The 25000-nt window shown below is 37.5% G+C and overlaps 1 protein-coding gene across 1 annotated transcript in view; it reads right to left on the bottom strand.

The window, feature by feature from the left end:
• The window catches only part of LOC122796760 (cytochrome P450 7A1), a 710137-nt gene that overhangs the window by 437674 nt on the left and 247463 nt on the right, over positions 1-25000 (bottom strand). The window contains exons 2-3 of the mRNA XM_044065489.1: positions 11677-11917; positions 7398-7996 (exon numbers count right to left, since the gene is read on the bottom strand). Coding sequence (XP_043921424.1) covers positions 7398-7996; positions 11677-11917 — 840 coding nt within the window. The remainder of the gene's footprint in view (positions 1-7397; positions 7997-11676; positions 11918-25000) is intronic.

The following is a 25000-nucleotide window of genomic DNA, read 5'->3' on the forward strand; positions in this document are numbered from 1 at the left end:
CACTTGCTGCAATGTGAATGATGAGTGATGAGCATGGTTGCTTATTCACAAGTGCTTATGTCTCTGGCTATAGTTTTTTGTAAGAGTATACAAAGTACTGAACATCCGAATGGCCTGACAAGACAGTAATTCACTGCTGGATACGTTTTCAGAGTACTATCCCATATGTTGCTATTTCAAACTGCAAAAACATGCTTTTGTATTGTTACATATGGCAAATGGTATATTGCAGAAGACAGGTTACAAGAGATGAATGCAAAAAAATCTTTTTTTTTTTTCTATTTTTTTTTTTATATAATTTCTGCTAAGGATTCTGCATTTTCTTTTCCTCTATCCCTACCAAAACACTGTTTATAACTTGTAATTTTTGCAAACTATTTCTGGCTTAGTAGAAATCAAAGATAATAATACCCATTTGTTATAGCCTTTATTTTTATACTTTATTTGTAATGATTGTTATATGTTCATTATAACTTGTGACTATTGTACTAGGGATTTTTTTCCTGGGGCTTCATTGAAAAGGGGTCACTAGTTGCTCAGATGGACACCCCCCAGTAAACAAATACAAGTAAAATAAAATAATAGATAAATAAAATATAAACAAAACAGTTAGTTACTTTGACATTTTTCACCTTAGAAACTGAAAAATTGGACCACTTGTTGTTGTTTCAGAAGTAAATACTGACTGTTTCATTTAAATGCCCAGTGCAGGCATGAAATGAGGGTAAAATAAAACTGGAAGTTGGTACTGTCATCTGGTTCTTTGAAGGTAATGGCTGTATTGCTAGTCATGAATGAAAATATTGTGACTGAACAAATGTAAGTCTATTAAAATTGACATAATAACTTTAGCAATCTTTTATAATTTCACCCCAAAACTTCAACAAGTTAATTTTGTGATGTTAATTCATGTACATAACTATGCACAATGTTCTTCTGTAACATGCAAGACAATTTTGTAACCCAAGAATGAACTCGTATTTTGCAATGGATGAATGTGTTTTGGCCTAGATTTGAGAAATAACAGCTGCCCACAGACATACATAACTTTGCACAAAGAAATGATTATATTTTACATTTTACGTTTCTATATTCATAGTAATGTGATAGTTTTCATCACAACTTCCTTACGTTTTAACACAGCCTCTGGATGGCTTTAATTAATGAAGTGCTGAAAAACAAAAATATCTTTCTGAAAGGTAGCTTCACAGAATTATTTTATGGGACAGAGTTGCATAACGGCAGTACTAATAGAAACAAGCAAGTAGATCCATAATACCGAATATAAAAAGTTACAAGCAAATTTTTATCAAATTAAATCTAGACTCCCATCACTGACAATTATCACTGAATGTCAACTTTCAAATAACTCTTCTTAAGACCCCAGCTCACTGTGGCTCTACCACTGTGCAATTCTTCTTAGATGGGTGAATTCAAAGATGCTGCACAAAATATCCCATCAGTATGCAAATGTGCAGAAAAATGTTATTGCTCACATGCTGAAGACTCAGATATGGAACACTGAATTTTTAGGCCGTAAACATTAAAACTGGCAGAGTAATGAGCAAACATAAAACTAAACATGAAAAGACCAATGGTTAGACCACAGCTGAAGATAAAAATGGAATAATCCACGTCAGAAAATAAATCACTTGCAGCTTCACAGTAGTGCCCTTTATAAAACCAAAAGTTGTAACTGAGATGTAGTAGTCAAGGTAGGAAACGGTTCACTTGCAGCTTCATACCACTTTATTAAACAAGAGTAAGTGCTTTCGCAATCTAAGTCAGCTGATCGCTTCTCAGACTCATAGAAAACAGTTAAAACATTGGTATTTAAAATATGGTTCAACCAATGAAAACACATATAGAACTATGACATAGACTAATTAAAATTGCATACATCAGTACATTAATTTGCCTTATATTCTGCATAAGATGAAATAAAATATACATATAACAGACACATTTTATGTAATAATCCATATTACTTAATGTTTCCGTGGTCTGGATTTTAAAAAAGGTTTCAAGGAAACAGCATTGTTCAATCCAGGAGATCTATCTGCCTGAAGTAATAATCCATCTTTGTTCTGCTTCCTCTACCTTATTCCTTATATCACCTCCCCTCTTACTTTTATTTATTATTTCTAAAACCATGAAATTAAAAATATGTTTCCTATCTTCTTCTTCCACATGTTTTGCTAAAGCACTTGTGTCTTTTTTATTTCTTATATCTCTAAGGTGTTCAAGGATACGTTCCTTTAGACACCTATTGGTTTTGCCTATATAAAAGGCATGACAGACAGTGCAGAAGCTGAAATAAACCAAATTTTGTGTTCTGCAGTCAGCATAAAAATCTATATCAATTATAAATCCTAGTGTAGGATGTTTATATGTAGATTTATTATATAAATAGTTACATGCTGTACAATTTCTGCAAGGAAAAGTCCCCTGCCTATCAGATAGGATCATTCTTTCATTGTTTCTGGATTTATAACAGAGTTGCCTTTTTAAGGACCTCTTATTTCTAAAAGAAAAGCTGGGTCTATCTTCTAACAATTCTCTCAAGTCAGGATCCGACAATAAAACATTCCAATTCTTCTCAAAAATATTACAGAACCTTCTGATGTCACTTGAATAAGTTATAGGGAATCTAACTTTAAAATCATGACCTTCCTTGCTTTTAACATCTGTATACCAGGCGTTTATCCAGCTTTTGTTTTCTTTCACATGTATAAAACTAAACATGTTTGACAAGAAAGAATTCTAGACTTAGAGCATGTTTTTGACACAGTTTTGTCCTGAAAGGCGACATTATATTGGATATTTGAACTCACCCTTAACAAAAGGAGAAAATTCAAGAGAAAAAATGTTCCATAAACGACACATTGAAAATATGAGTTCAGAATAATAAGACATTGAAAAGCTATGGCCAAACAGAACAATAAAGATCTTACCCCACTCTGCTTTTAGGTACCAAGGAATTAAGCTGTGTACCCAGAAAATGAGAAGACAGAGTACAGTAGAGAGTCGATTATCTAAACTAATTGGGACCAAGGGTAGTTTGGATAATTAAACTGTTTGGATAATAAACATACATTGAACCAGTTAAAAAACTTCTAAAATCTTGTTTTTTCTGCACACAGGGAATACACTTTTCAAACATTCAACAATTCCAGTGGACAATAAAGAATGTTTTTCACAAGGGCGGGCTACAAGCTCAAAAAACATGCACAAGCAAATAAGTATAACATTTACATATTCATTTTTCCTACCCAAAAACTTTGGAAGGCTGCATTCAGATAACTGACATTTTGGATAATTGACGTTTGGATAATCAACTCTCTACTGTACTACAACTCAGGAAGGTAAGTAAGATGTGGAGTAAAGGATCTGAAATAGGTGTAATGGTTGTGGGTATGAGAAAAAAAATGTGACAGAATGTTGGACTTGACAACTGGGTGCTAGATAAACTACAGTGTGCATAACCTACCTCAGACATTTGGGAATTAAGTATACTCAGTGTGTCTATAAGTGGGGTGGGGTACTGTAGTGATGAGTGGATAAAAAGAATTTCTGATTTTTAAATGACCCTTCCATTGCTTCAGTTCACAGCAAATGTTATAATGTAACTGGTAAATAAGATAACTTTTGTGCAGAAAAGACACATATAAAGTCCACCTCTTACACTCCACTGATGTGTAATAATTAGTTATCTCATTTTCATGAAATGTTACACAGAACCTTAGTTGTTGATAGTTTTCCACTGACGCTGAGTCAAGACGTTTCTGTAGACACTTCAAAATCTGCATCTGGCCAAGCATTGTCACTTCCACCCTAGCTTTTAAAGATACTTTAGTAATTGAGAGGAATTGAGAAGAAATAAAACAAAGCAGGAAAAAAGACTGAGTGTTTTAAGGGAAGACATGCAAACTGCAACTGCAGTTTGATCACAAGTTTTTTGCACTGAACTGTAATACATCTGTTCTCAACATTAAGAGAAACTCTGGGTGAATATGGTATGTTAAAATAAATGCCCATACCAGGACAGACTTAAAACTAATGTGTCATCTCTTATCGGTAGAAACACAATTAAAACCATTTTAGTTTCACTCCACTGGCTGAAGGCAAATATTCCCATTCCCCCTACCAAACACCCATTACATTGTTTATTCATGTTTACCCCAGTTAATCTTATTTAAGAAGGTGATACCTGGATGGTGGGGTCTTGGAATCATGACAGTGATGTGGGAGAAGCTTCTTTGTTGTGTTGCTCCCATAACACTGGCATATCTGCACATACACACACACACACACACACACACACACACACACACACACACACACACACATGCAAACTCCTTGTTTTGTTGCACAAAGTATACATATCCATGAACTATCAGCATAAGGAAGCCAACATAAATGCTGGTTTCAGGTCCACAGCCTCCTCAAACTTTACCAGGAAGACTTGTGGCATCCATATGAAACTTCTGATTTCCCTTCTTTTATACTTTCACATAATGCCTTTGTGTGACATGCCCCTATTTGCCTAGGTCAGCTTATCTAACATGCAGCTGTCTTACCTTAGTGTTAGTTAACAGTACAGCTATATAAATAATCACTTACAACATTTAATGGTTATCTCAGTTGGTTTCTCCAGCCATACTTGAATATATCAGATCTAAGGTTTGTCCACAAGGATAGGTTCTAGAACTAAATGCGAGGCTTGCCTTATGTACAATATCAAGTATGATTGCTTCTCTGTGTAGCACCAGTTAACATCTGGCCTACACAAGTCCACCATCAGCAATATCTAACTATTTTCAACTATCTAGCACTGTCTCTTCAAAATATAAAGTGTGGAAAGAACTGCTTTATGAATTTAAGTGTCTCCAGGGTAACAAACACTATTTCCTTTTCTTGTTTATCTTCTATTTTATTTTTTTCTGCTCCTTCCTTTATTTAAAGTTGAGTTTTCAATTTTACCCTTTGTTCCTCCTGTTAACTATGTAATCTAATGTGCTGGTATTCCATTGAAGGTTCTCTGAATGCCACAGTACCTAGAAATTGCTGTTTTGTCTGGGTTATCAATTATTAAGATTAGAACTTTTATTCCTCCTTAATTTTTATGACACTGTACCAGAGTCACTAATTTTGTGAGTCTGACAAGATGATTAAGGTTTCCCTTTTGGCTTATTGTGAATAACCAGGCAGTAACTTAATATTTAAACTTAACACTTAAGGTGCTGGTTCCATCATGTCAGAATAGGTGTTTCTGTTTCAACTGGACCGACAGTCTCAAGTAAAGCCAAACCTATGAATTCAGCACCCGTATTAAACCATGCAGTGACCCACCATGCCCACCTCAATGCAAAGCCAAACAGTGCTCAAAGAACATTACTTTAGGAGCTAATATTTTGTGTTCCCCCTACAATGTCTCATATTCATCTGACCTGTCTTCTTCTTCACGGCCAGGTAATTTGACACCAGTTCTACATTGGCATACAAATCAGCTGCTCCTATAAAGCTGATGATTCATTCCTTGTCTCTGTCAACCAAGGCACCAGGAAGAAACCTGACCTTCCTTCTCACCTCACTTTGCTAGTAATACCATCCTTAAAATGGAATCCACACTGTGGTAACACACTACAAGATTCCATCCATATCTAGGTGTTTTAAAAATTACAAAAGAAGTTCAAATGGTGAGACACATGCCTCCATTTTCTAATATAAATTTCCATCATACGCCTAATGGCATGGTGTAAACACAGTGAACCCAGTGAACCTTGTTTTAAGTTGTGGCATTATGAGGCACTGACATACAATTTTAATATTCCTTTGACTTCTGTCTTTGAACGGGATGGGACTTCTAACCAAGGATTTAACATTTTTTTTTCTGGAGACCGAGGACATGTGCATACATAATGCATATTGGGTACTGGGCAGGACAATGGGAAGGCAATACCAAAAAAGCCTGTGGCAGCTGTCAGGGTGGTGTTATACTACATATACTGATCTCCTCATTTTGCACATCCCCAGTGACTGACACTATGGTTTTCTCACTTACAGAGCCACCATCAATGAGGAGACCAGACAGGAGCATAGGAAGATTGCAGGAGAAGATTAAGGGGGGCACAATTGATAGCAGCTACCTGAAAAATGAAAAGAAGAATGACATATATATTCCATACGTATTTCAGCATAAATATCTAATCTAAGTGGGGTGAGAGGTTGGCATAATGGTTAAGGTGTTTACCTTACAGTTACAAGGTACAGGGTTTGATTCTCACATGGTGTAATTGGCTAAGCTTAAAATGGCCCTAGTACTAGTTAACCTAGTACTAATCTATGAACCTAAAATTATGTAGTTCTGAGAATTAAAGGTTACACTTCCAGGTTTTGAAGCAGTTTCTTGGACATGTCTTTTTTTCTGAGAGTAGGAAACTATCCTTGTGGTGGTTGTTTTTTTTTTTTTTTAAGGCCGAAGAACTGCTTAACCTCATTCTGCCTGCTTTGGTTATTGTAGCTGTCTGAAAGACCCTTTCCTGAGCAAATGCCTTCCTTTTCTACTTGCTTCTTAATGTTAATTGGAGTTTTTTTTATTCCATTTTAAAACCTGTTTAACCATGGAGAAAGAGTTATTTTCTGTTGCCTTCAGATATGAGTAGGATTAGAGGGCAGTACTGTCATCAAGCACTGGTGAAGGATGAGTCACATGTGAAGCCAATTTTACTCACATAAGTAGATTTCCACTATCAAGCCAACCAATAAGGACAGTTGTTTGTGTCAGGAACCTGAGTATTAAAATGACTATTCAGAGCATAGGACCAGGGTATTAATGTGGGCTAAGACACAGAATATATTTTCATTGGACTGAGACTATGGAATAAGGTGTTACATAATGAAGTTTAAGCTTGTTGATGTGGTTGTAAATGTTTCATTGGTGAATAACAGAGCTCATATATTGAACACTTGATTATTTAACTATTGAATAATGCTGGATAAATATATAGGGAAAAGTTCTACCTACAAGTCAAGTAACACACAGAGACAGGCTCAGAAACACTAACGCACACAAAATGGACACTAAAAGAGTATATTTCAGTATAGTACAATGCATCATACATTTTCTGGAATAATAAATCCTCAGATATATTGCATGTATACAACAGAGGAAGGTTTAACAGATCATATTTTAGTGAATGGTCTGATCCTTTGCTTAGGAAATACCAAGAAAAAAAACAAAGTAAATGGTTGACAAACAAATAGATAAATAAATTTTACTTTACCTTATCTCTCATTGCCAAATTTAATTATTTTGTGACGTTTCAGAAATATACTGTTGGTTGTTTAGAAATATATATTTAACTTCAAAAGACAAGGAAGGAAGAAAGCATTACCTCAGAAGATAAAAAAAAGTCCAGAAAGCCATTGGCAAAGTGTTTGCCTGTAATGCCCACAGCATTACCAAATGTGTTGAAGCTTTGTTCATCTCTGTAAGAGTTGGTGATGTATCAAGAATGCTCATTCGTTCTTTAATTAGTGAAGATATACCAGTATTCTGCTTTAGGTCAGTGTGTAGAAGTTTTTGTAGTAATTGTTCTCTGGCTCTCTTTGCTGCTCTAAAGATGTTTATTGGGAAACCAGCAACAATAAGTGGAAACTTACTGTCAAACTGCATGAAATCTTCAAAAATAGACTGCATAATTCTTATTTCAGTATCAAAACCTTCACTTTTTTCCACAGCCATTTTGTTTCTTCCAAATATGGTCAGAAAACCTACTTCAAATAGTATTCTAAACAGAAAACTCTGAAGACCATCTGTACACCAGCAGGTATCAAGTGGAGGTTTGATTCTTGACATAACAAGTTGAAAGTTGTGCATGTTGCTGCTTGCAAGAGTATCCAGGCTGGTTCCCTGCAGGTCTTTAAGAGTCCGGTGCAACTCTTCAGTAGTAACATCATATCTGGGATCATTGTAGTCTACTTGACCAAATGCCTACAACAATAAAATGAGAAAAGGCTTATAAGTACAGAGATGCATAAATCATCTCAACAGATAAGAGACAATGACTCGCATTATCATTCCATTTGACTTGGAACTTAATTTTGTTTTCTAGAACTCTTTTTCCCTAAGGCCTACACAGTTTGTTTTTGCTACCTAACGCATCTGTATAGCAAATTAAACACTGTTTAAGCAACCACAATGTTTTAATAACTATATATTAAGCTTCTCCTCAATATCTATTAAAATTATTTCCCACAGTTTTTCAAATCATTCTCATTTCTACTCCATTCAACAAACTTTATTGAGTCCTTCAGCATAAATATAGTGTTGAAGAGCACTACATTTCCTCACTTTATTTCTACGCTTAATATACTTTTGTGTTTGTGCTACAATAATGCATTCATACTTTCCTCTAGGGAGTACAGGTTTTCTTAAGTTGTGATGCAGTATGAGTAATAGGTTTGATTCCTTCTTCAAAACCTTGCTACTTGGTCTATATTCTTATTCAGGTAATGCTGTTGAAACTGTACAATATAATTAAACTGTGGCTTCACTTACATTTTCTGTAGAATTCTGACTTCTCTGTCATTCCACTTTTGTCCTGGCCAAATCATCCATGCATACCATTTGTTTTATGTGCTTAATTTTTGTAGTGCCTCAGTGAGGATTTCATAGATGATAAGACTGGTGTCAGTATCTATCTTTATCAATCTGTCTATCTATCCGGTAAGCCCATTGGACATGAGTCTCTTTTCAGGGGCAACGCAAGAGCACTTTCTCTTTAAATGACTTGCTCAAAGTCACAAATTGAAGAAATGGAAGTGGAAGGACTCAACCCCTGTATCCCTGGTTGGAGGAAGCAGCTCCTGAATAGTTCAGAATTTTAATCCATTGCATTAACTCCCATATATGTTATATACATAACCCCTCACCCTTCACACACACACACACACACACACACACACACACACACACACACACACACACACACACACACACAAATGTACTCCACATACATTGTATGGCATTTTGAAGTGGCTAATCTGTGCACCTTGCACTAGTTCTTTTGGAAACAGTGCAAATGTTTGAATTCTGAATCAAGTCACCGCAGCAAGGAATGGGAAATTTCCCTTCCAATTTTTCTGCACTGATTTTTAGTTACTACAGATAATTCTTGGAACTTCTGTAGGTATCTCTTCATTCTACCTACACCTTTTGCAACTTCAACCTATTATGGATCTACCTACTAACAATAAACATGTCAGTTCTGCCTTCTCTTCCTTACTTAGTATTACCACTGACGAACATTAAATAGGGCTATCCCTAATAGTGAGCTCAGTGATGCAGCGCTTTTCTGCTGAGTGGTATTCGCTCATTCAGATTTTACCACATAGCTAGTTATTAGCCAATTGTATATCCTCTAATTTGTACAATAGATTTCTTTGTGGTACACTGTGAAACTCTTCACATGTCTGACTCGGCCACACAAATGACTCCTCCGTCATCTAACTCATTCTTATCTGATTAAAAAAATAAAATTAAATTCAAAAAGGCTAGCTTCCCATGCTGTTTTTTATGTAAAAGCAAGCATGGATGCATGCATTTGCTATTTCATTTGATAAACAGGTGAATTAATTTATCCCAGGCAGGAACTGTTTCAACTATCTAACAAAAGCATGCTGTTTTTTTTGTCCTTTAAAATGCTGCAAACAAATTTTCCACAAGGCTGTCTATCAGTCTTCAGTGGACTTCCCCCACCTTTTGTCCTTCATGTCCTCTTTCTCCAAAATGTATATAATGAGGTCACATTTGTTCCCTGATGCCTTTTCACCTATAGACGCCTTCCTTGTACAAGCTATGCAGATACGTATGATTACCAGAGGTTCGGCTACCATACCTTCTTGTTTAAGAAGAATCCTATATTAGTCAGGGCCAACTTATAAAGTCTTATGTTTTATCTTCATATGTAGTATGTGATGACATTACACTAAAACATAATATGAAAGAAAATGCCAAGAAGGTTTGAATTGTTACATATAGTTTGCCATGGGAAAAAATCCTCACTGAGGTTACAATCAGAAATTAAATTAATAATTTTTATACCATTCAATTTGTAAAGGGACTTTACATCAATTTTTGGCAAAAAAAATGTTCTTGTCCTTCTCTTCTTCATTAAGAGTCCAATATACAGGAATTTTGGCTGCAACACTGCGAATGGTTAACTCCTCTTTAAGTCAAGCCCTCATTTTGTTGACATTTGTTTTTTCGACTTAAGTTTTACAGCTGTCACTTGCCTCAGGTGTTTAATGTTACATTTTATAAATGTTTTGATTACTCTTGCAAAATTCAGAGAATATTATCTGCCAAAATCAAGAGCATACCAAAGCAGTGTGTATTAAAGATTTAGGGACTATAATTTCATAACGCTATTTTTTTTTCTTACAATGCTTCTGGAATTTTAAAGAGAATATCCCTAGATATGAAAATAAATCATTACGTGTTTCTGCTCTAAGAATGTGTGTGTGTTCTTACTCCTTAGTGCAGTATATTACTTAATCCCTTAACATATATCAATGGCACATTCTATTATTACTCTTTACAAGGCATGAAAAATACTAGAGTGCCTTCCATACCTCTCAACTGTCCAGATTTTCCCAGAATGCCCAAATATTTGCCCCAAAATGTTGGTTTGTTCCTCATAAAATTTGTGGTTTTCTGGCAAATGATTGGGATGACCTGAGGAATGAAATCACTAAATAATGATATACATTTGAGTTTCAGACTTCATGTCCTTTAGAAAATGCATTTTAACACAAACCCTGTTATTCTAGTTATTTTTAAAACTTATGAAAGCAATATTTCAATGTTTTCCTTATGAGTAATATATAATTAAGCTGAAACGTTTTGGTTCTCTATGTTCTGTTTCATTATACATGACTCATGAGTCTGCTTTTATGTGATCAGTTTTAGACACTTGTGTTTTGTCTTCATATGCAGTATGTGATGGCAGTATGCTAAAACACAATATGAAAGAAAATGCCAAGAAGGCTTGAATTGTTGCATACAATTTGCCATGGAAAAAATTCCTCATTGAGGTTACTGTCAGAAATTGAATTAAAGTTTTTCATAACGGAAGGTCAAAAATGAAGCTTTTGCGTTAGGAAAATCAAATATCTTTATAGGCAGTGAGTTAATGAGCTTGCACAAGGCTATAAAGCCAGTCCCCATAACTTTCTTTACTTTTCAAGGAAATCTGACATTTCAGTCTCCAGTCATTTCTGCTTCTTTCCATTTGTATGACATAAATGCAGTGACATTCAGAAAGCAACTTATCCGTATGCATAGTTATTACTTAAAATGAGGAATAATAATTAGATTTATTACATCAGCTACACAGTACAAAGTGTAGATCTCCATATTGTTCAGGTTTTCTTCTTCATAGTAAATCTATAATGCTAATATGTAATTAAATGCTCAACTGTGTTTGTGGTTTATTGATATAATCATATATTACATCTAGTCCTAAAAATATACGGAATTAATTTAAGCAGACCTTGGAGTATTCTAGGTGTACAAGACAGAAGCTCTCATAATAGTTAACCTGTTTAACTACTAGAACAAAGATGATTATTTCATGAAAAGTGAGAATGGAAAATTCTACAGATATATACCTTTGCCGAGGTTTCCTTTGCAAATACTTGAAAATCTAATTCTTTTCCATGACGAAACAAAGCACTGTAGGTAAAAGGGCATGTGATGAATGTAACATACTTTCCCACCATCTTGCAGGTGAATATATCTCCATATATTTTTTTTCTTGAAAGAAGGAACTTTAGGGGATCTCTCCCAAATTCTATTCCAACTCCAAAAAATGGAATCCAACCATTCTCCAGTGGAGGCTCTCCTTTACATCTGAAAAAAAAAAAAACAATAATTAGCTGATATTCCATACAGTAAAAGACATTCACACCTTTGCTTTCCTTATTGACAAAATAGGCAGCGCAATGGCTCAGTGGTAGGTCTTTGTTTCACACTCCAGCATTTGGGATTAATTCATGATAGTTGGCTACTGTCTGGGTGAAACTGCATGTCCTCTTTGTGTTTGACTCTGGATGGATTTTTCCCCTACACACTGTTGTCTCTCACCTCAGGAAAAAAAAATTCACATATTTATTTATTATTATTTATTCTTTCTTGAATGGATTAGTACCAGTAGACCAGTGATCTCTTTTCATGGTGCACCTGTAATGAAATTCATATCGACTTGGGAAAATTTGACCAGAGAAATGGAGAAATTCCTCTACTCTTTTCCAAAAGACATCATTGGAGGGGTGTTATTAGATGAAAACCATGGAGGACAGAGAGAGAGAGAGATCAGAGAGATGAGAGTGGAGACTGAGTTTGTACTAAGCAGTTAAATGGAGTGATGATGTTCTGGAATATAAAGTTAAAATTAATATGGATACAAATCATGCAGGTAAAGGAATACTGCAAATCATTATTAATGACATAGATGAAGGAGGGCTGCAAAATGATACCTTATGCAAAATGATTGAGGAGATGGATCCTGCAGATGAGTTAGCTTAAAAAGCACTCTCACAAACAGTGCAGTTTGTCCAGTAGGTTATAGATGAGACTCAGAAGGATGATTTTATGGTGAAAAACAGCTGCCCTTTTAGTAAAGGTATTCAAAAAGAAATTCCTTCAAAAGGAAATAAGGTAACTGTTCCTCTGCTTGATAACACATATGCCACAGTTTTAGCTGATGGCAATAATAATAATAATAATAATAAAAACAGTGCTGATGAAAATGTAAGTGTTGCTAACAGGCATCAGCCTGTTATAAGACTTAAAGCTAAGAATGGAGAAATAATAGACAGGTATTTCATATGAGTTACACTATTTGTTCCACTAGGTGTTTGCCAGAATATGTTAGAACATTTTTTCATATCAATGTTGAAGCTTTTTGTGAAATAAAATGTGAAACATTCTCCCTTGCTGAAAAAAAATTCTTTCTTTGATTCTAAATATTTTGGCTCACCACAGACTAGTATTATTATTAAAGGGACACTCATTAAGTTGAAAAGAAAATTGATATTACACCTTAGAACTGCAGAAATGCCTGGAAATGATTTAAGGCTGTACTGTTTTAATAAATGTTAACAGGTTTTTGAAATTAAGAAAATAATGAAGGAGAAACACTATGGAATGAGGGATGGGACATAGGAATAGTAGTGTGTTTACTTAGCAAGAATAGCAAAATTTTAAATATGCCAAATATTGTAAATATAAATGGAAAGAAAGGTATACTTGGATATAAGGGGCAACCCCAAACTTGTTTTCATTGTGGGCCAGAAAAGCATTTAAGAAATTAATGTCTTTAAAGAAAATGTTATTAATGTGGAGAAATAGAACATGTTAAGAACATCTCTACTATACAATGCAGAAAATGTGGTAATGTTAACTATTTTCATTTGAAAATGCAAATTAATGAAACTGTAAATGAAGAAATGCATGCAATAATATTGAATGAAAATTGTTTGTAATGATTTAGTGTGTGATAAGGAAGGAAGTATTCAAGCACATGATAAACAATGAGAGGCACTTATGGAAGAAGACATGGAAGCGGATAAAATCTGTATTATATTGATGTACAAAATCAAAATGAATATTTAAGTCAGGCAGAAGGGGAAGGGAATGCAAGTAAAAAAGATGTTGAAAAAAGATATATTGTGAAAAGGGTATGGAAGAGGAAAAAATATTACAGAAACATTGAACAATGGAAAAGACTAGTTTAAACAATATCTTTGAAAGTAAAAATATCATTAGTAAAAAAAACAGTTGTTTTATACTGGAGTCAGGTGTAGAAATGTGATGTTATATGTTTACAAGATGTAAGATTTTTAAATAGCAAAAACTACAAGCAGAAGTTTTATGGGAAGGAGAAATAAAAACGAGTTTTGGTGAAGAATTACATTCAGTAATTTCTATCCTGAGTAAAAGGAAAGGTTTGAAAAGATTACATTTTGTTGCAGTTAAGCACAGTAGGTGTGTGAGTGCGTAACACAAGAGATAAGAGACAGTGATAAAGTGCGGAGATTGGTTGGTTATGATCTATACCTATACACAAGCAGTGAAGAGGGAACAATTATTTGAAGAACTAAAACATGAGCTGGTTGAAATGGACATAATGCTGGGTGATTTTAATTGTAATTTTAGTAAAATGATGGGGAAGATGGTTAAGACAAATGCGTAAATGTGGCAGCTGCAAATAGGTAAGAAAAGAACATAAAACTGAAATTGATTATATCTTATTTTCAAAAGATTTATAACTAACATAACGCATCAGAGATACTTCAGATACAACTAACATTGGGTAAAACTGCAATCCAGGTTGTAGCCTGCTATAGATCCCCCACCATGTGCCAAGACTCCCGCTCCACATTCCTAAACACACTGGGAAATATTATGGTACAACCCAATACCCTTATACTGGGAGACTTTAACTACCCCTCTATTAACTGGGAAAATTACTCATGTACCAACACACTTGCTCAACATTTTCTGGAATTCATTAATTCCAATGCCCTGGATCAACTCATTCTTACCCCAACAGGGGTAGAAACATCCTTGACCTGGTCATTACTAACATGGGTGACCATTGCTCTACACCGGTAATCAACTCCTCCCTGGTCAGATCTGACTACAAGCTAATCACCATGGATATCCACATCCCACCCTCACCCACCCCAAAGGAAACCACCATAAAAAACTTCTCCAAAGCCAATTTTGGGCTTCTAAAAACAGAGGCGGCTAACTTCACGACACCCATCCAAATGGAAAATAGGTGTATGACTGCTGAATCGTACACCAATGCACTGTATGAGCACATACACAAGTGCATGGAATGGGCCATACCAAACAGAACCAAAATGCTCTCCTCCAAAAAAAGGAAGCCAATCTGGTGGTCCCTCACCATAAGCAAACCCTACAATAGAAGGAAAAAACTGTTTAGAAAAGGGTGAATTCCCAAGACTGGAAAAACTCCCTTGTTAGCCTCAGCAAATAACTGAGATCCATCATCAAATCCTCTAAAACTAGCTATGAAAACAAAATTGCTGCAGATTCTAAAGACAGCCACACATCATCATGAACCTTATAAATAAGGACATAGGGAATCTCCAAACTCTGGACCCCATGCAGTTTGGTTTGTGAAAGTTAGATCATGCCTGCTCAACCTGATAGACTTCTTCAGATCTGTCACCAGAGCTGTGGATGAGGGCAGGGTAATTCACACAGCCTACCTAGTGCTTCGCAAGGCCTTCAACACCATCCCTCTCTCAGGAATCACAGATAGACTCACTAAACTAGGCATAAACCACTATGTCATAAGATGGGTTGCCAACTGGCTAACTGATAGAACCCAGACTGTGAAAGTAGCGGACTCCAAATCTGACTACCACCAGTTACAAGTGGTGTCCCACAGGGATCGATCCTAGATCCTCTCCTGTTTGGCATCTACTTCTCTGAAGTTCAAGCCAACACAAAGGGACTCTGGCTGACTAAGTCTGCAGATGATTGCAAACTGGGAGCCATTATTGATTCTCCAACTGATGTAGACATTCTACTAAAAGGCCTCACTGACACTAATGACCGGTGCCAGAACCATGGCCTTAAGCTCAATGCCAAAAAGTGCATTGTCATCCCCTTTGGGAAAAAATTGGTGCCCATGAACTACCACATAGGTGGAAGTCCACTAAACACCGAAGGTGTGATAAGAAACCTGGAGACGCAGGTTGACAGCAATCTCTCCTTTGATAACCACATTGCCGCTGTAGTCAGAAAGTCCTTCTATGTGGCACATCTCTTTACAAAAGGATTCTTATCTAGGACGAAAGAGGTCATAATCCCTCTCTTCATTAGACCTATTTTAGAATACAACCCCCTCATTTGGTATGTACCTCACTAGACATCTACAACAACTGGAAAGGCCACAAAAATACCTCACTTAGAGGATCTTAGGCCTTAGACACATGTCCTATATGGACAGACTCAAAAAACTCCAGCTATACTCTGTCTCTTATCACCTACTTAGAGTCGATTTCTGCTAGATCTACAAACCCATGTCTGACTCAGAACTGCTAGATATTCTACACCTAAAGAAATCCCAATCCCTCCATGCCACACGGTCCAGGGACCTAAACCTCATTACCGCAATAAACAGAACATGCTGGAGGGACAGGTTCCTAACCCAAAGACTTCCCATACTCTGGAACAAACTTCCCATTCATGTCAAGCAGTGCACTTCACTGGCCCTCTTTAAGAGAAATCTTGATGAGTGGATGGGCAATAGGCAGTTCACCCCGGGGATCACTTCAGTGGCCTTGCTTGACAGGAGCACTGGGAACTAACTTTGGGCGGCATGATGCCAGGGAATCTTGTTGGGCTAGGCTTATATAGGCTCTAGGGCCGTTAGCCTAGTACACACCTATGAACTTAAGTTACTAATATAAAAGGCCAACAAACAAATAGATGTAAAACTCAAACTGAAAAACAAAAAAATGCCCACAGGAAAGAAAAAAACGACAAAGTAATAGTGTTGAAGTTAATCACTTTCGTCTTCTATAATTAATGATTAAGACTTTATCAGAACAACTTCATTGTCAAAGAAACCTTCTTAAATAACTTCCTCTGAAATTACATGATAGTCATAACATAATGTCACTTCCTAAATGAAAAAGCAGCAAACCAAAGACCAGGAAGGAACCGGACCACAAAACATAAGCTTTCGTTCATGTAATAAAACACCACGAACTTCATCTTCATGTCACTGTCATGATTCTGATGAAGTTTGTGGTGTATTATTAAATGAATGAAAGCTGATAAGTTCTGTGGTTCTTTCCTGGTCTTTGGTTTGCTGCTTTTTCATTTTTACTTTGTTCGTTGGAGTTGTTTAGCAGTTTTTATGATGTCACTTGTTGTTACAAACACTTATTTAATGAAAAAATAAAAACCTCAAATCATACCACAAATAAGACTTAACTAACTTGGCTTTGCAAATCTACTGCTTAAAAACCAGTCCTTTAATTTTTTTAATTATCAGTTCTTTGAATGTTCAAAAAACATGCAATTTTAATATAATCATTCAACCCCGGTGTCTTATCTGAAAATAGAAGCACTTGCCATTTGGCTTCCTTGACTTCAATTTCTACATTTGTGTCTCCCCTTAGTGGCTCTAATAATGCATTATCTAAAACAAAACAAAAAAAAAATTAAAATTGTATATACGCTACCATATTTTGCTAAAGTATTACTAAAGTCTTTGTTTTTAATAGCTTGTAAGTTCTCATAAATTCTTTTCAAAAGTTTTCTAATGCTTTTTCAACAGAAAAAGTAGTGCATGAATCACATGAAGCTAAATATACTACTCCTTTTGAATTACAATTAAATCTATTGCTAGTCAAAATTTGTCTATCCATATGTTTGATAATAATGCTGGAACCCTAATTTATATAATTACAAAATTTACATTCTTGACTTTGAAATGTTCCCATAGTTTTTGTGAAATCCACTGAATTTCTTTTTCCATTTTCAACAAATGATTTAATGTTCTGTGTTCTTTTATAAGTGATCCAATCTCCAAGAATCTTTGTAAGACCTTGTTTTCCATTATTATCTTCTAATTTTTAAAAATGATGTTTTTGATGCCAAATGCATCCATAGAAATCAGCAGTGGAAAGAGCATATACCAACAGAAAAATATCTGGCTGCTGAAATACCACTGAGCAGCCAGATGCTTCTATGGGCATATGTGAAGAGGACAGAGCAGAATACAAGAAAAATCAGGTATATTCTGCAAAACTAAAGAAACAGAAATGTACCTGATTTACCTTGTATTTATGCACTGTTCCTCCTAAAATCTCAGCAGACACTAGCACCGCTCAAATGTTCATAGGTTCATAGGTGTGTAGTAGGCTAAAGACCCTGGGGCCTTTACAAGCCTAGCCATGGGATTACCCTGGCATCATGCCACCCAACCTTATTTCCCAGTGCCTCTGTCGAGTAGAGCCACTGGTGTTATCCCTGGGGTGAATTTTCTATTTCCTATCTACTCATCAAGAAATCTCTTGAAGAGGGTCAGCGAGGTGCTCTGCTTGACATGTATGGGAAGTCTATTTCACAGCATGGGTAGTCTCTGGGTTATGAACCTGTCCCACCAGTACGTTCTATTGATTGTGGTAATGAGGTTGAGGTCTCTGGAGCATGTGGTGTGGACGGAGTGGTATTTTTTTAGATGTAACATTTCTAACAGAACTGGGTCAGACATGGTTTTGTAAGTCAAGCAGAGATCGCCTCTAAGTAGGTGATATGAGACAGGGAATAGTTGGAGTTATTTGAGTCTGTCCATATAGGTTAAGTTTTTAAGGCGTAGAGTCCTCTTTGTGAGGTAGTTTTGTGGCCACTCCAGTTGTAGCAGGTGTCTAGTCAGGTACATGCCAAATGGGGCATTGTACTCGATGATTGGCCTAATGAGGGAAGAGTAGAGGGAGACAATGACCTCTTTCTTCTTGGATGCAAAACCCTTAGTAATGAGATGTGCCACATAGGAGGACTTTCTGACCACAGTGGCAATGTGGTGATCAAAAGAGAGGTTGCTGTCAACCTGTGTTCCCAGATCTCTTATAATGCCTTCTGTGTTTAGTGGACTATCATCAATGTGGTAATTTATGGGAACCAGGTTTTTTCCAAAGGGGATGATGACACATTTTTTGGCAGTGAGCTTAAGGCCATGGTTCTGACACCAGTCGTTGGTCTCAGTGAGGATATTCTGTAGGATGTCAACATCACTTGGGGAGTTAATATTAGCTCCCAACTTGCAATCGTCTGCGGACTTTGTCAGCCAGAGTCCGTTCGTGTTGGCTTGGACTTCAGAGAAGTGGATATCAAACAGGAGAAGACCCAGGACCGAACCCTGTAGGACTCCTTTCGTGACTAGTCAGCAGTCTGACTTGGAGTCAGCTACTTTTACACTGTGGGTTATATCTGTGAGCCACTTTGCAACCCACCTAGTGATATAGGGGTTGATGCCTAGCTTAGTGAGTTTTTCTATGATTCCTGAGTGAGGAATGGTATCAAAGGCCTTGGCCAGATCAAGGTAGGCTGTATGAGCCACCTTGCCTTCATCCACAGCTCTGGTGATTGACTCAAAGAAGTCGACAAAGTTGAGCAGGCATGATCTACCCTTCACAAAACCAAACTGTGTTGGATCCAGAATTTAGAGATTCCCTATATCCTTGTTTATTAGGTCCATGATGATGTGTTCCATAGCTTTGCATATCAGACTCATCAGGCTAATGGGGAAATAGTTCCCAGGGTCTGTACGCACTCCTACTTTGTGGAGAGGGATGACTGTAGCAGTGTGTCATTCGGTAGAGACAAAGCCTGAGGTGAGCCTGTGATTGAACAGGGCACACAGGTGAGGTGCCAGTTCACTCTGTAGTTTTTGTAGAACACATCTAGGGATATTATCAGGTCCCATAGAAGCTGTATTCTTGGCCTTGGATAGGGCTGTTTTAACTTGTGCAGCAGTAATACTGGGTACCTGGCAATCTACTGGTATTGTGATTGGACCTTTGGGGAGGGGGTGGAGTAAAGTTGGCAATGAATCTGTCGGCCAGTATATTGGCAATATTTGTTGGCTCTGTATAGGAGGTACCATTGTGCAGTAGTGCAGAGCAAATCTGGGTATTGCCGTGTTGATTCTTTAGATAACTATAGAAGGCCTTGTGGTTGTCTTTACTATCTGCTGCAATTCTGTTTTCATAGCTAGCTTTAGAGGATTTGATGAGTGATCTCAACTTTTTGTTGAGGCTGATAAAGGAGTTTTTCCAGTCTTGAGACTTCACCTTTTTCCGCATCAGTTTCCTCCTGTTTTAGAGTTTGTTTATGGCAGGGGACCACAAGATTGGCTTCCTTTTTTTGGAGGAGAGCATCTTGGTTCTATTGGGTATGGTGAGATCCATGGATTTGTGTACATGGTCGTACAGTGCATTGGTGTATGATTCGGCAGTGATGCAACTAGTCTCCATTTGCATGGGTGTTATGAACTTAGCCACCTCTGTTTTTAGGAGCCCAAAGTTAGCTTTGGAGAAGTTTTTCATGGTGGTTACCTTTGCAGGGGGTGGGTTGGAGGTTGGGAGGGATATGGATTTCCAAGGTGATTAGTTTGTGGTCGAATCTAACCAAAGAGGAGCTGACTATTGGTGTAGAGCAATGGTCGCCCATGTTAGTAATGACATAGTAGTGGCAAGAACGAGCTGGTTCAGGGCATTGGAATTAATGAACACGAGGAAATGTTGAGCAAGTGTATTGGTACATGAGTAGTTTTCCCAGTTAATGAAGGGGTAGTTGAAGTTGCCTAGTATGACAGTATTAGGTTGGACCCAAACATTCTCCAGGGTGCTTAGGAATGTGGAGTATGAGTCTTGGGACATGATTGGGGACCTATAGCAGGCTACTACCTGAATCACTGTCTTACCCAATGTTAGCTGCACATGAAGTATCTCTGATGCATTATGTTGGGCTACCATCTGGAGGTGTGCGCATCCTCCTTTATGAATATGGAAACATCACTGCCTTTGGAGCTTCGGTCCAAGTTCTGGTGCCGAAATGTGTGGAATAAGTTATAGCTAGGTAGTGTAGGGGTGCTTTCTGCTGCCTTGAACCTGGTCTCTGTTACAGCACAAATGTCGATGTTCTCCATTTTAAGGAGTGCTTCGAGCGAGTGCATTTTGAGATTTAGACTTCTAGCATTGAGCAACATGCCCCTCAGACTGCATTTGTTTGTAGCTGTTATGGTGGCAATTTGGTCTTTGGAACACCACCTAAAAAGGCACTATAGGGGTGGCAAGAGCTTTGACAAGTATCCAGAAGCCCAGGGGTGACAGATGCAGGCCATCTCTGGCAAAGCATCAAGGTCTGTCAATCGTGTCATCCCAGGAAGACAGCTACTGGATCCCCTTAAAATGACACCAGAAACTTACCCACTTGTTGAAATCAATCATTTTCTGCTTGTACTGTGGTATTATTCTGGGTAATGGTAGGATACTGCTCAGGGCTAGGATCATACCCGCCTGGGCTACATAATCCGCAATCTACTTCATGTCTCTTTTCATGTAGTCCAGGGAGGTACATCTCAGGTCATTCACACCCACATGTACAATGACTGAGTCATATTTGTACCTGTTGTTGAGGGACCTGAGTGCATGCTTTATGTGGCAGATCCTGACATCTGACAGGCAGCTGACTGTTTCTTTCTCCTTAATCAACCTAGTGAGTGGGACATCAGTGTGCCTCACTACTGAGTCACCTATGACTAGTCTGTTGGACATGTTGTTTTGCCTTAGGGGCTTTGGTTGAATGGCACACTGTTTAGGAGAGTTATGTGTCTCATGATTAGTGTTGTGATGTGGTGGTCGAGTGCATTTCTGTGTTGGAGGTCTCTGCTGTTTGGGTAGAATTTTAATAAGAGCCTCTGCAAAGGTGGGTGTGTGGTTTGTGTTTTTATGTGAAGGCAGTGCTGGTGTGTGTTCTGGAGGGCTATGTGTTCCATGTAGTGTGGTGCAAGTGTTGACCTTCTCCTCTTGACCAGTTATTCCAGTCTTGGCTGGAGAGTGCGTGGCTTCCAATTTGGATATATAAGTGCATCTCTCACAAGTCTGAGTGTTGTGAGGTAAGAGGAGAGGGTTGTCTGTGTACATGAGGCAGTTGCTACATTGCCTTAGGATGCCCAAATTCACCAGGTTAATAGGAGAAAGCACAGGGAACTGACCTCTAGACATGCCTGGAGGGACAGGCATTAATAATAAGTACTGGATCTGTTTCCTTGTAGAATATTTAGTGCTGGTAGCACTTTTGTGTGCTACAATAATTGCTACAAGAAGTCTGGTAATGTGCTAGACTAATAAGCTAGTAAAAGTGCAGGAGAGGAGAGAACTAGTAGATCTAAGGGAAAAATTGAAGAGCAGACTTTGGCACCACTCAGAAGCTTACAAACAGTCCTGGATAGAGCAAGTCTGTATCTGGACTAGGCTAGTTACAGGAAAGACGGGAAATAAATGCAAAGATGAGCTTTTAAACCAGAAAGCTGAGAGAGAGATGGAAAAACAGCCCAAACGGCCAATAAACTATAATTTCTGGGCCAGAAACAACTCCTCTTGTGATAGAGAGGCTACCTATTGCTTACCACTCCCACTGATAAGCTAGAAGGCTTCCCTCCACCACAGAAAGGATGGGGGGGGGGGGGCTAAGAAGCTTACAAATAGTCCTGGAAACAGCAAATCGGTATCTGGACTAGACTAGTTAGAAGAAAGGCAGGAAATAAGCTCAAATGCAGGCTTTTAAACCAGAAAGTTGAAAGAGATGGAAAAACTGCCCAAACGGCCAATAAACCACAATTTCTGGGCTACTCCTCTTGTGGTAGATAGGGTACCTAGTGCTTACCACTCCCACTGATAAGTTAGAAGGCTTCCCGCCAACACAGAAAGGCTTGGAGGGCTCAGAAGCTTACACTCTTAGACAGAGCAAATCTGTATCTGGATTAGACTAGTTACAGGAGATGTGGGAAACAAGCTCAAATGCAGGCTTTTAAACCAGAAAAGTTGAAAGAGAGAGAAAAACTACCCAAATGGCCAATAACTACAATTTTTGGGCTGGAAACCACTCCTCTTGTGGTAGATAGGCTACTTAGTGATTACCACTCCCACTGATAAGCTAGAAGACTTCCCTCCAACACAGAAAGGCTTGGGGGGCTCAGAAGCTTACAAACAGTCCTAGATACAGCAAATCTGTATCTGGACTAAACTAGTTACAGGAAAGGGAGGAAACAAGGACAAATATGGGCTTTTAAATCAGAAAGTTGAACGAGATGGAAAAAAAACTGCCCAAAGGGCCAATAAACTACAATTTCTGGGCCAGAAACCACTCCTCTTGTGGTAGATAGGTTACCTAGTGCTTAGCACTCCCACTGATAAGCTAGAAGGCTTTCCCCAACACAAAAAGTCTTGGGGGGGCTCAGAAGCTTACAAACAGTATTGGATATAGCAAATCTGTATCTGGACTAGACTAGTTACAGGAAAAGCGGGAAACAAGCTCAAACTCAGGCTTTTAAATCAGAAAAGTTGAGAGAGATGGAAAAACTTCCCAAGCGGCCAATAACTACAGTTTCTGGGCCAGAAACCACCCCTTTTGTGGTAGCTAGGCAATCTAATGCTTACTGCTCCCACTGATAAGCTAGAAGGCTTCCCTCCAACACAGAAAGTCTTGGGTGGCTCAGAAGCTTACAAACAGTCTTGGACACAGCAAATCTGTATCTGGACTAGACAGTTACAGGAAAGCCAGGAAACAAGCTTAGAATTTTTTTTTTTTTTTACAGAAAGACAGCTAAAACAACACTATTCAGGTGCAGTGCAGTGCCAAGCGAGCATGCTTGAGTGCGGAACAATATTAGAGCAAAGACCGTTCAAATAAATGCAATTTATTCAAACTGTATTCTGAACTGAATTCAATTGTTTTATTCAACTTTGAACAGTTAAAACGTGCCAAAAATATACTTATCAGCTGAGATGCACACTCAGTCAGAACACAAGGAAATTCTAGCAAATTTTTTTTTTTTAGTTAGTAAAGTAGAAAGGGAGAAAGCAGGAATAGAAGCTAATTCAAGGTTAAGAATCTAAGTGGGTTGGCCTTCTCAGATGTTTTCTCTGTATTAGGTAGAATGACCTAATAACACTAGACTGGGAGGAGTGTCCCAGATCAAATTTACAGTATGGGCGGGCAACTGCAAAGCCACCAAGTATAAGAAAAAGACACCAATAGTGAGGGCAGGTGGGAAACTATTACAGCTACTAGCTGTAGCCACTAAATGAAAGTTTTAAATAGATAAAGGAGCAAGGGGACTCTAGAAAATGCTTTTAACTGAAAACAAATCAGTTATATAATACCTGATTAGAACACAGAACCCTCACAAAAAATGCATAGAAAAGCCCAAACTCCCAAACAGAAAATACAACTGTCAGTATGAAAAAGCAATGTACAGTTAGGTAATTCAGTAAAAATGCAATTAGAGTAATGAAACAGTATCTAGCAATGAAAAATACAGTTAAAACAGTACATAAATGCAGTGAAACAGTAAAAAAGCTATATAACAGTGCAAAATGTAATAGATTAGCTGTATAGCACAATTATATGGGTTTAAGAAGTGCAATTCAATGAAATAAATGCAAGAAATAACTTATTCTGCTCTTGGAATCTTAAGGAATTTCTGCTTTGTCCCAGTGATAAATCACTATTCCACAGCCTGGTAAATATTTTCAAAGGATATCGAGAGTTTTGCCTTGTAGTTTTGATCGGATCCCCATAAAAATTACTTTCTCTGGCAAGCCACTGGGGATTGAAGTCATTAAATAATAACGACATTTCAAGTTTGGGCTTCATATCTCCTAACGCAATATTTATTCCAGAAACGTTCAAAGTTAATAACAGCAATATTTAAAATCTGCCCCTATTTTTGGACCTTTCTCCCCCCCATTATATTGGGCTTTTTGCAGGTTTCTTACATTATGCATTAAGAAGAAAAAAACAGCAATGGAGATTCTAAGAAAGCAAGATGGAAGAAGGAAGTGTGATACCTATGTGTTTTTTATCTGCAGATTAAAAATAAGGAATGGATGAATAAAGCTGTGGTGAGGAATGAAAAATTGAACAAAGCTGTGGTGCGGAATAAAAGATCACTAAAGAAGCTGACTTACATTTAATTAAGTTGAAGAGCAAGGGATTTGGTAAAATCAGGAATACAGTCAGATATATTATGAAAAGAGATAAATGCATTAGGTGTGAAAGTGGGGGAGTATGGACAATGGGGAGAGATGACAGAAGAAAATTAATCATTACTGTATTGGTGGGAAAATTTCTCTTTATCATTTATGAATAATGAAT

This window comes from Protopterus annectens, chromosome 3.part0 (genome assembly GCF_019279795.1).
Source record: "Protopterus annectens isolate FY-2018-M chromosome 3.part0, PAN1.0, whole genome shotgun sequence".
NCBI lineage: Eukaryota > Metazoa > Chordata > Ceratodontiformes > Protopteridae > Protopterus > Protopterus annectens.